This window comes from Penaeus monodon, chromosome 11 (genome assembly GCF_015228065.2).
Source record: "Penaeus monodon isolate SGIC_2016 chromosome 11, NSTDA_Pmon_1, whole genome shotgun sequence".
Lineage (NCBI taxonomy): Eukaryota > Metazoa > Arthropoda > Malacostraca > Decapoda > Penaeidae > Penaeus > Penaeus monodon.
In genome coordinates this window covers 17,652,938-17,665,437 of record NC_051396.1, presented here as the reverse complement: position 1 = coordinate 17,665,437, position 12,500 = coordinate 17,652,938, and the positions used below count along the sequence as shown (strand labels likewise).

The 12,500-nt window shown below is 32.5% G+C and overlaps 2 protein-coding genes across 2 annotated transcripts in view; one reads left to right on the top strand and one right to left on the bottom strand.

Annotated features, from left to right (window-relative positions):
* Window positions 1-445: 445 nt before the first annotated feature.
* The window catches only part of LOC119578788 (cell division cycle-associated protein 7-like), a 23,701-nt gene continuing 11,646 nt past the window's right edge, over window positions 446-12,500 (bottom strand). The window contains exons 3-8 of the mRNA XM_037926410.1: window positions 6,423-6,520; window positions 5,365-5,543; window positions 4,838-5,027; window positions 4,283-4,536; window positions 2,591-2,717; window positions 446-2,374 (exon numbers count right to left, since the gene is read on the bottom strand). Coding sequence (XP_037782338.1) covers window positions 2,225-2,374; window positions 2,591-2,717; window positions 4,283-4,536; window positions 4,838-5,027; window positions 5,365-5,543; window positions 6,423-6,520 — 998 coding nt within the window. The 3' untranslated portion in view covers window positions 446-2,224. The remainder of the gene's footprint in view (window positions 2,375-2,590; window positions 2,718-4,282; window positions 4,537-4,837; window positions 5,028-5,364; window positions 5,544-6,422; window positions 6,521-12,500) is intronic.
* On the top strand, window positions 8,144-11,248 carry LOC119578789 (the record flags this gene model as incomplete). Its single annotated transcript, XM_037926411.1, is given in 2 exon segments — window positions 8,144-8,636; window positions 11,123-11,248. Coding segments are annotated over 2 exon segments (296 nt in total), but the record flags the coding sequence as incomplete, so codon positions are not given.

The window sequence follows — 12,500 nt, the reverse complement described above, 5'->3', positions numbered from 1 at the left end:
TCTACCATTTGCAACATATATTAATATTCTATATATACTATTTCATAACTGGCTTATAATTCTTAAGCAGTGCATTGAGGAAACTTGTGATGTGATCTTTACTTTATCCTAACTCTACTAAGTATTTCTATGTTTTAGATAATGGTTAATGGTTAAAACCAAAATAAATGTGTTTTAAATAATGCTACAAGTCATGGAAGAATCTGGAAAACTCTAAAAATATAGAATACATAGAAATCCATGCAACCTAAAATTCCCATAATGAATCAACTTTTAACAATTATTACTTTGTATTACATTTAATTTTTTTTTACAGCACCTCACTTTGTTCTCAGTATGCCAAGAATTCAGTAAAAAGAAAAATTTAATCAATGGATAAAATTTTACCAACTGTCAATGAACAGCTACGAAGTAATAAAGGTACTACAGGAAATGATACAAGAACTATTCTGTAAACATCATTTATTAGCCAACTAAAATATCACACACTTCATAACAAATTGTTATCACAGCTGTAAATTCTATAAACTGATGAGGCCATTAAAAAAAAAGGTTGGTTCCTGTAACCAATCCAAACTAAATTTTAGGGGCAACCTTAAAATCTGACCTTTTTCAAGCAATTTTCAGACAATGTCCAAATTTTCTATTTTGACATAAATGCGTTTTTTTTTTCATAGTGGTTAAGCACAACAGAAGCTCTACAACTTCTGTCTGATCCACCTACAACTATGACATAAACTTGTACTGCTAAGAAAAACAGAAGTACAATTCTAAAAACTTTTTTCTATATGCATGCAGATATACATACATAAAGAGCCCAATCATTTTTTCCTGTTACAGGAAATCAAACTTTTTTTTTTAATTGGCCCAATTAATTTGATCATCAAATACAGCAAGCCTGTAATTCAGGATCATATCTATCACTAAACTTCAAGTGCATCTTTATTTTACTTCTACACTAAGAAAAAAGTCGTTGTTGAGGCTGACAGCAAATTAAAATTAATAAACTGACCATAGGCACTCCTTTTTATTAAGTTCATATTTCCTCAAACACAGGGCTTTTTTTAAATATATCCTAATATTACCTGTTAATAAAAAAAATAATAAAATTAAAAAATTATATAAAACAACAAAAATCTCATTTTCCAATCTGATGAAATAACATTCAGTCCATTAAGGCAATCACCAACAAAACTACTAAATCAAATAATGCAAAAAAGGTAAAGAAAAATATAATATTTTTTGTTTAATCTTATGGCACCAAAGAATTTTCTTTATCTCTTTTTTATCGAGCATGCATTTATATCTAGAGCTGAAGAACTAAGAAGGGATATAACAAAACGAATAAAAACAGGAATTGTAGCTGAGAGGCAAGAAGGAACTGGAAGGGAGAGGAGTAAGTTCAGTCAAAGGAGAGATGGAACCAAAGAAAAAAAAAGGATAAGGCTTAAAGAAAAAAAAAAGGAATGACAATATTGCTATCTTTGAATTCACAATAGACACTAATATGATTGTAAATTTGTCTAGACTATCATTTAACCCACCGACTCCAAATGGCAAAAGTACATGCCATATCCACTTGATAAAGGATTTTTGTTTACTAATTTTGTTTACATACAGATGGCTTTGCAAGACCATAGTCACCAAGAAGTCAATGACTAGTTCTACTTGATCTCAGCTACTTACCCTTTTCCTTGATTTCCAGAAAGGTTTTTATCGTTCATTCTTTTTGCTATTAGTATTTATAATAACAATGTCTAATACCAATGCTAATAATAATATTAACATATTAAAACCATCAGAAAACAAGCTTTCCCAAAAATTCAAGGAACAGGATACCAGGTGAGGTCAGGTATAGGCCTCTTCATTAACTCCTTACCAAGAACTGACGGGCTAAAAACAAATAATAACCTACACAATGACATTGTTATTTGGCTTTGATATAGATGCATATTTCATATCTATATATAAAACAGAGGCCATATTTTGAAAGTTCTGTCAGCTATTTTGTACTTAACTGGTAATGAAGTTTGGAAAAATCAATCACTGGTCATAAAATGCACTTCATCCAAAGAGTAATGCCTCAGTAGCTGAAGCAATACCAAATGCCTCAGTAAAATGTAAACATTTGGAAATGTTGATAGAGCTTTTATTAGCTATTGGATCTAATATCTCCACTAACAATTAATTCCTACAGAACTATATGGATATTATGTTACAAGGTTCACTTCATCAGACTTTCCAAATAATCTTTCACATTATCAAATCCTTTGGCTTTTGCTATGTTAATGAGAATACCTGTAGCACCTTTTCCATTACGATTCCGGCAGATTGAGCAATTGCAGAGACCCTTGCAGGGAGGACACATCCATTTCTGTACAAAATATAAATCAGTAAATAAAATTACATTTCAAAACATAAAAATTATCATGTAAATCATCTGAACAGCAAAAACCAGAGGAAAATAAAGGTTGATGATAAAAATAGCAATAATATCCATTATAATATCATAACTATATCTTTCATTGTATAATAATAGTAAAATACATAACATATAATAAAACTATCAACAAAAATGTAGTCAACTTACAGGGTTTAGCAGAGCTTCCCTAACATCTTCACCATAACGATTCTTCAAGCAAGGTCCACAGAACATTCCACGTACACCGACACACTCTCCAGAACGACATACAGTCTTAGTATCGACAGTTTTCTGCCTGTGAAGAAAGTTTGGTGGTTCTATAAACTTGCTTCAAAACCTGATGTTGAAAGTATTTATATATATTTTTTTTTATCATACTACACACTTTATATTTTATTCCAGCCTATGTAGGAATTATCAGTGTTTTTCCTTTCTCATTTAAATAACAAAAGGATATTTAGTTCTATTCATCTATTTACATCTTACATACATACACACACACACACACACACACACACACAAAATTTATCTCCAATATTATATCCAAAATGCTGTCTATCCAGTTCTGCTTTAAAAAAGTAATACATACATATGAAAACCATAAAATGGCAGTCATACCTATACAACAGCTAATGAAACATGCAAAAAAAATAAATAAATTAAAAAAAAAAAAAAAATTATATATATACATATATATATACATACATACATACATACATACATACATACATATACATACATACATACATACATACATACATACATACATACATATACATACATTACATACATACATACATATACATACATACATACATATACATACATACATACATACATACATACATAACATAACATCACATACTACATACATACATATACATACATACACATACATACATACATACATTACATAATACATACATATACATACATACATACATATACATTACATATCATTACATAATACATACTATATACATACAATATAACAATACATACATACATACATATATACATAATACATACATATACATACATACATATTACTATAACATACATATACATATACATACATACATACATATAAATACATACATACAATACATTATACATACATACATATCATACATACATATCATACAATACATAATATAATATACATAATAATATACTATCATACTAATATAATACATATTATAATTATACATAATATATAATTACTAATATATATATATATCATAATATATACATACATTATTATAATAAACTAATATAATCATATATATAATATATTATAATTATAAAATTTATATTAATAATAATATTAATAACTAATATAATATATATCATTATTATTAATTAATATTAATATATTATATCATAATAATATTAAATATATAATATATCATATTACTATTATATAAATATTATAATATTGTTTTTAAAATTAAGTTGTTATAATATATTAAATATAGTTAATTATTATTTTATTTTGAAATTAAATTATATATATTAATTAATAAAATATAATATATGATATATAAATTTTATTCTATTTGTAATAATACAACATTTATCTACATTTTATACTAAATAAATATTACTTTAATATATTAACTTACATTTGTTTTAATAATCATACCTTGATAATTAAAGTTCAGATCTTTCTCATTTCTACGTCCATGTCTGTGGAACTGATAAATGATTGGATTCCTACTCATCATCTTTCCAAGCTCATCGAGAGGGAAAAACTTCAGTTTAAAAGGATAGCTGCATATATATATATATATAATATATTATATATATATATATATATACATATATACACATATACAATTTTTTTTTTTTTTTTATTACCTGCACTGATGACATGTAGTTCCAACATGAGCATTGTATATCTTGCCCCCACTGCGGTCTGCTACATTGTCAAGGTCCTCTTTGCTTATGTCCTCCGGCATGAGAATATTGACATTGGGATCAAAAGTATTGTTTCCTCTCCTTGAAGTACCAGTTCCTTCATTTCCACCTGTACTTGTCCTCTTGACTGGTGAAAATGTGAAAGAGGAAGATAGGTTCCTAGATGCTTGTCTCATTCTCTTCACGTCCATGTCCTGTGGAGAGAATAAGTGATAAAATTTGAATTATAATAATGCCTAAACAAGATTAAAAGGCCTTGGCAAAACACCCTCACCCATAACTCATCATAAAGACTCCATAAATGTTTGAAGCAACAACCTTTCTATTTCTTATATGATTATACACCATCTAATCAACATTGTAATAAACTACACCAACAGTACTTTCACCATTTCCTAGTGATTAGAGTAAGGGGATATTAACTTCATAATTCTGACCTAGCTAGCAAAACCTAAAACCAGTTCTTGGATTAAATATAATGGAAATCATACATACATCCACATAAACTTGAATATCATCTTCATCGGAAACCTCAGCATCCGTGAGTTCACTGAGTATCTGCTCTACTTTTCTGAAGCGGAACTTGAGGTACAAGGGCTTGGCATCCTCCTCATCATCATCTTCCAACTGCTGCCAGTCAGAGGGTGAACTTACAGTGGAGGAACTCACGCTGGCCCTTCTTGATCTGTTGACAAACATAAGGCTGTCATTCTTCAAAAATTTAATACATCCCTCACCCCTCAGAAATGGGGTAAGTCAGTGAATCAACCATGCCTGCAAAATATCAAACATCCACAGCTTTGCCTTGGGGTCTTTTAGTTAGTTGTCTACAGATATACATGTCTTGGCCACAAGGGTTAAAGATACAGAAGACCAGCACTTAGGGTGTTAAAGTGTAACATATATTTAATTTCATTATAATGGTCTCAATAAAAATACTGTGCTTACAGAACCATTCTCCTTTTTACACTTGTCAAAATGAAAAAACAGAAAAAAATATATATATATATATTTGTATCTACCTAGTACGTGGAGGTGACCAGTAGGGCTGGTATCTACTCTTTCGTGCCGACTCTCTCCTTGAACCCCAATAATCATCATCGACTTTCTTGACCTTCGGAGTGGTTTTAGTTGGGAGTTTAGGCTTTGGGGGAGCTACTGTTTTCTTCAGGTCTTCAAAATCTTTCATGAGAGCAGCAATCTGAAATTAGGAATAAATGTATATACAATTATTATTTCTTTTTCTGCCTCTTTTACAGCTAGTAATTTCTATTTGCAATACTCAGTTACATGTATCTAGCTAAAGTGTAGCAATTCATAGACAACTGAATCTCAGAACAAACTTTTATTCAGTCTTATGGCAACTTTTTTACATCTGTGAGTACACCTCTATTCAATAAGTTTTTATTATTACTATTTTACCATAATATTTCAACTCATACTTATGGCTTCCTACATCTGAACAGTTACCTACTTAAAACATCTGAACCAAATAATAATGATAAAGCTTTAAAATAGGGTAAATATGTAAAAGAAACCCATTTTGAAAGTCAATGTAAAGATTGCTAGGCCTTTAACAAGACACCCAGAATAGCTTTCAATACACACACTTTCTCTGGTAATTAAATTGGCTGCCTTCTATCCAAATCCACTTAAAACTTACTGTAATCTGTGATGGAAAACTTTTTTTTTATCCAGTGTCCAACAAAATAATGGCACAGTATCAAGCAACTGCTGCATTTTTTCACACTCTGCACACCAGCTAGGGCTAATAAACTGCCACACATTCTAGCAAGATATGGCAGGCTTCTTAATTGACAGTAAATTTCCAGGTTTACGAGCCCTACTGACAAAAGTGTCTTGGAATTGGCCATTCATTCCATCTACTGTTTACATCATCTCCCCTGCACATCCAATATCAATACAACACACAAGCCATACACCAATAAAACACCGCCACAACTAACCACAATACGGTAGACATGGCTGAAAACCATTGACCTCTGTCGAAGCTAACAGTACCCACTGCCGTTTATAAAAAAAGGAAGAGAGAGAGAGAGAAAAAAAAAAAAATACTCACCATCTGCTGCCTCTCCTGAATGTTCTTGTTCCGCAGGAGTTCATAGTCGCTGAGGTCCTGAGCGCGCAGCATTTTGCTCTGCCCTCCACAAACACCACCTGAAGGACCCTGGCTTTATTAACTAAATTAAAATAAAAAAAAACATCCATATGCAACAAAAAATACATGAAATTGTGAGAATCAAAAGATAAACCAATAAAAAATAAAAATATCAAATCCATATTGCTAAAAAAGTATTTAGATAAACTCATTAAAAACTGATTTACTCCTGTTGTTGTTAAACCGAGGTGAACATAGGCCTACATATCACAGAAATCCAAACTATTTTTATTTCTCTTGCTTCAACACAAAAATGCGAAGAGAAGGAGAGACAAAAACTGAACCGCATCCTAAATAATTTCTTTTATTTTCTTCTCCCGAAAGTAATTTGGGGGAAAAATGCAACGGTCGGGGGCCCTTTAAACCTTTAAATGGAACTCGAGATTTCATTCAACCCGGGGCTTCTTATCCAGAAATTAAATCATCTTCGGGGAAGTTACTACACGAAATCCTCCCCATAAGAGAAAATAAATAAATAAAAAAATAAATAAATAAATAAACATAAAAATCCATCTTGATAAACTCAGGAAATAAATCAAATAAGATAAAACGAAAAATAAACAGAACATAAAACAAAATAATAAAATAAAACAAAATATAAACTACATAAGATTATAATTTAAAAAAAAAAATATATATATATATAAAAAAAACGAGAAAGTCAAAACTCGACCCAAACTTTCCTCACGGCAAAACGCCCTTAACTTTATTTCTCCTTTATCCACCTCAAAAAAAACAGACCGCGGAACACGCCAATACCACAGCTACCTCGCCGGAAGGTTGATATCTCGCCTCGAAGGGCTTCCGGGGCGAATCACGCAGGAAAAAGGGTGAAAAGGGGAGCTTAAATGCGGTTCCTCCTCCGCTTCGCTCGACGTCCTTCCTCGAGACGCCGAGTTTTCCCGCGCTCTCGTTGCCAGTTCGTGTTTTTTTTTCTGTTTTGGCTGAATGATTAGGCTTTTGTTATTATATCTTTATTTTATTATGTCTGTAGGTTTTATTTTTTTCTCTATATGTATTTGTATATTAGTTTATACATTTTTTTGGTGTATATATTTATATTTGCATATTTTATATATTTCTTGGGATTCTTTATATAGTAATTTGGTTATTTGCTTATTTGATTGTATTCGTTATTTCTTTCAGTAATTTATTGGTCAATAATAATAATAATAATAGTACTCGCTATAACTCGTGTTGTAAATGCAAGGTTTGGCTTTTATATTTTCCCTTAATGACTTATTACTATTTTTCATTCCTGTATTTATTCTCTTACTTATCCATTTATCCCTGCCTCTTCTTTTCTCATTCGTCGGTGTTTTAAGTCACTGTTTTTCTTTTATCTCTTTCTATTTCTGCATTTGTGTTTGTCCTATATGACTGTTTAAGGATAACGCAGATATTTTACATGGAAAGGTGTTATCGGTGTATCTAAGTTTCAATATCCGCATTTTGTGTAATAAATCATCATAAGCATCGTTTAAGAAATCAAAACCAACAATTTTTGAAACCTTACGAAATATACAAGATACACAAAGAAAATTGGTCTATTTCATTTTTTTTTTCATAGGCAAATAAGAACCAAAATGTTTGTTTACATCGTAGCAGAAGACAAGAAACCGAGAAAGAAGAAGAATAAGAAGAAGAAGGAGACCGACGAGTGCGAAAGCAAGGAGAAGGCGGAGACGAAGGGGAAAGAGGCATAGAATAAGAGAAGAAGAAGAAGGAGGAGAATTGCGAATCAAAGTGAGAAACGGAGAAAAAAGAAACAATTTCGTGAGTGAGAAATAAAAGACGGCAGGAACAGACGGCGGACACTGTATAGAGACCGATAGGAGAAAAACCAGATTCAGATTCGCACAAAAGCTGGACAGAAGGAAGCCACAGGCGCCAAAGGAAGCCCGCAGACGTCAGATTAGAAGCAAGAACCGAAGAGAACCCCGAGATGGCGACATTCCCGGAGAAGGTGAACAACGCCCTTGAGAAGGCCGGCCTGCAGCCCGTCTCGGTGAAGAGCGTGATGGGCTTTTACATGCCCCTGAAAGGCTCCTTGGCCTACGTGATGCTCAGCACTCAGATGTTCACGCCAGAACTCTACGAGAACTTCAGGTTCATGTGAGTGCCGGCTTGGGGTCTAGGTCCTGTTTGCTAGTGGGAGACTGTGTGGGGTTTGGGGTTTATCTTGGAACTGGGGTTTTACTTGGGTATTTTGTAGAGCAATTTAAGGGATTGTTTCTTTGGTGGGTATTTAAGTAAGTCTTTTTCAGACAGCAGCATGGAATTATGTATAAAGATGCAAAGAATACTTCTTTGGTAATTAAATAATAGGCCATTTCATAGAAAACATACATTTTCTATTTGATTTTGTTGTATTTTGCATGTTTTCAACCTTCATTTTGGGTACCAACTGCCAGTGAACACAGCTATTATTCTCGCATTTCAAAGTTCCGAGTTCCTTGGTTGTTTCTCTTTTAGTAGGGGCTTTACCCCCTGTAAACTGCCTTTTAGGGGGATGCTGCCTCCTTACTCTTGCCTGGAATAACAAATCTTGATCTCATATTTATGGTAAGATAGCCAAACTAAAAGGAAGAGAAATCCTTGGCAACACGAAAGTAACATGACCAACACCCAATTGATAATCAGAAAACAGAGTAAAGAATAAGAGATATTATCAGCATTATTATTCATTTGCAGAGATAAAGCATAGAGAAGGAATGTTTTTGATTGATGTGTTTTATCAATATCTGGTTAAAAAATGAGGTAAGCACACCTGTACTAATAACAAAATTTGAACAAGTAATTAAGTATCCAGGGTAAATATCCTAATTCAGAATGAACATTACATAGCATAAATACATTTCAGGCTTTAGGCCATTTCCAAGCAGAGCAAGCAACATAGGGAATATCCGCTAACTATTTAGGCATTCTGAGAGGTCTTTAAACTATTATAAAGTCTTTTTACTGTCATATCTCAAAAATCCAGTTTTTTTCTATTAGTTGACCCAAATTTCTCCTAATGTAGTCTTTTGTCATGTGAATTATCATGTTTCTTTGGATTTTTATGAGAAGAGTGAGAAATACCTGCCTTATTAAGGTAAATATTTACCTAACTTTGATATTTTGCTTCCTTGAATTAGCTCTCTTTCATTGAAACTATCACTTACAATGGAATTTCTACTATCATATAGTGATCAAAACCTTTGCTGGTATTTTATGTCCTCCACCAGATAGCAGAGTCTTGTAGGCCTATAATCTGGAATAGCATAGTTATCCCTGATTTTAGGTAGTATTGTGATTAAGTGGGTGATGAAATCTCTTTACAGTATGGAAGCACTCACCAGAAAGTAAGTCCCCAGTGTATGTCATAAAATTTATTCAATATCTAACATTCCATGACTGGGCATGCCCTTCAGTAGAGCTGAAACACTTGAACACTAAGTGGGCTTGGGCTGTGAGTAGTGCTTTCTAGGATCTTTTTCTCTCATTTGTAACATTAATGTTCATGTCGTATGGAAGAATATCATCATGAATTTGCCCTAGCATAGTGAGTCCATACTGTAACGATTAACTGATGAAACCTCTTTGCATTTTTTTGGCAGCTGTATCTTTTAGGGGCAATATTTTAGTATTTAGCAGTAGGACATTTAATGTAACATTATTTCAGTCTATAGCTAGTGAGTTGTTTTCATACTATAACCACATCAGTGTATAAGTGTTTCCTTGCTGGACATTTCTTGATCAACAATCAGCTATATATTTTTTGTCTGTTGTTTGAGCTCCAACTTTCAGGGTTTAACTTTATGCATGGTCATCCTCTGTGTTGAGTGTTGATATTGATTAGTGATTTGATTTGAACTGATGTGACAGGTGTGATAGTACTTTACCAACCCAATTATTTTGGAATATAATCCCCAGTGGTCATCCTCTCCTCCTAGTTGTCAAGCCTTGGAAAATTATAATTTTGGGAGGATATGCAATAAAAAGTTGCTATTATGTATTATGCCTCTTTTTTTAATACACATGGCTCTACAAGTGGACTGCCACTAAGATGTCGCTTAGTAGACCTGCATAACCTCATATGATTTCCCATTTTCCTTGAGTTTTTGTGGCATATTTATTTGAAAATATGCCACAAAAAGTGACCTATGTATTGAAATTCACTTTTATCTCAGTCAGGTGCCACAGATCAGGCAAACAGAACAACTATTCTGAAAGAGAACAAGAGTGAAGTCTAGGCACTTTCTTATCAAGAGCCAGTATTTAGTATTGAGGGCTTTGTCCCTTATAAACAAAGGAGGAAATTGAATAGTTGTCTGCATTTTACAGAAATGGTATTTTGTTAGAGGGATAATTTAAAGTCTCCTTGTAGTATTTACTTCTAGTCATTTGTTTGTATTGTTCCCTTTTTTAAATTCAGAGTGGTCCCCGAGGTTCATTGCAGAATTTAAAACTATGATAAGAATGTGTACTTTTCATGTTTTTTTTTTTTTTTTTTACATGATACTCAAGGTAGTATTATGCAGAGACTATAATGCTATGGTCAACATTGACTTCAGTTATGCATTAAATATTTCATTTACTCATAGTATGTTTATTTTCAGTGTGATTCCTCAGTACATCTCTCTGACCAATGCATGTCTGGTAAACAGCATGCTAGGCACAGGGCTTTTTATTCACACCCGCCCCCATCTTGCTTCTGCTTCTCCAAAGGACAAAGTGATATTTTGGTAAGAGTGTGAACACTGCTGCTTTCAGTATTGTCATATGAAATAAGGATATTGACGGTCACCTTACTAGTTATTGCAGGTAAATTTAGAAAAGCTTTAATTCATTTGTTGAAACTATAGTAACCTTTGTACAATGGTACATGCACTATCTACTGTAGCTTTATGACTTTGTTGGATACAGACAGCTACACCAGTGCCCAAGGAACCATTAAGAAGTCAATTAGTAACCTCAGCATAACTTTCCCTTTCCTTATATTTTCAGGATTTTTTTCTAATGCCATTGATATAGCTACTTATTATTACTTACTATTACTATTATTATTACTATCATCATCAATCAATCTTCATCATCATCAGTCATCAATTGTCAATCGTCATCAGTCATCATCAATCATCATGCAGATAAATATTGAAAAATAAAAGATAATGAATAGACAAACACTCTTCCGTGCTGAGACACTGGAAGAAAAACCCACAATACAAAAACTAGATTTATTGAAAATGAGAATGAAAATAAGACTACAGTTTTGAAACCCACCTGGATTCCATCCTCAGGATGGAATCCAGGTGGATTTCGAAACTATAGTCTCAAGTACTTGTGACTGTAAACACATTCAATAAACTAAAATCACATTGGACATGGCATGCTTATCATGCAAACCCAGCACAAAGAGTTGCTCTATCATGATTTTTTTTTTCTTTTTCTTTTTTTTTTTCTTTCTTTCTTTCTTTCTTTCTTTCTTTCTTTCTTTCTTTCTTTTTTAATATAGTTAAAGAAATCTATTTCATTTATCATTACATCCTTTCATGTATTTTAAGAAGAATTATTTTTTTCTTTTCTATTCTATGCTTTGGCTCTGTGATGTTTAACCTGGGATCTATGCTGCTATGGGCCCTAGGTCGCACTGTTGCCCCAGAGAGTCCTGTATTGCGCACAGTCATTGGCACTGCTGACTTGGGCCTTTATCTGGCAAAAATTGTCTTGTAGATTTAAGAAGACAATAACTTTTGTTCTCCCTAGTTTGTTTGGCATCTGTGACGTTTAAGGATCAATTGTTGGTATCATGTTGCCAGGATCTTATTGGTTGCTTTTGGGTTATGGCAAAATATGTATTTTATAGGGAAGGCTGCTAAGTAACTTTTTATTGTTGATAAGCTTTCCATTGCAAATTTTTTACTCTTTATATGTTAGCAGTATATATATGACAGTGACTGCATTTATACTCTTGGAAACTTGAGTAAATGTGATATA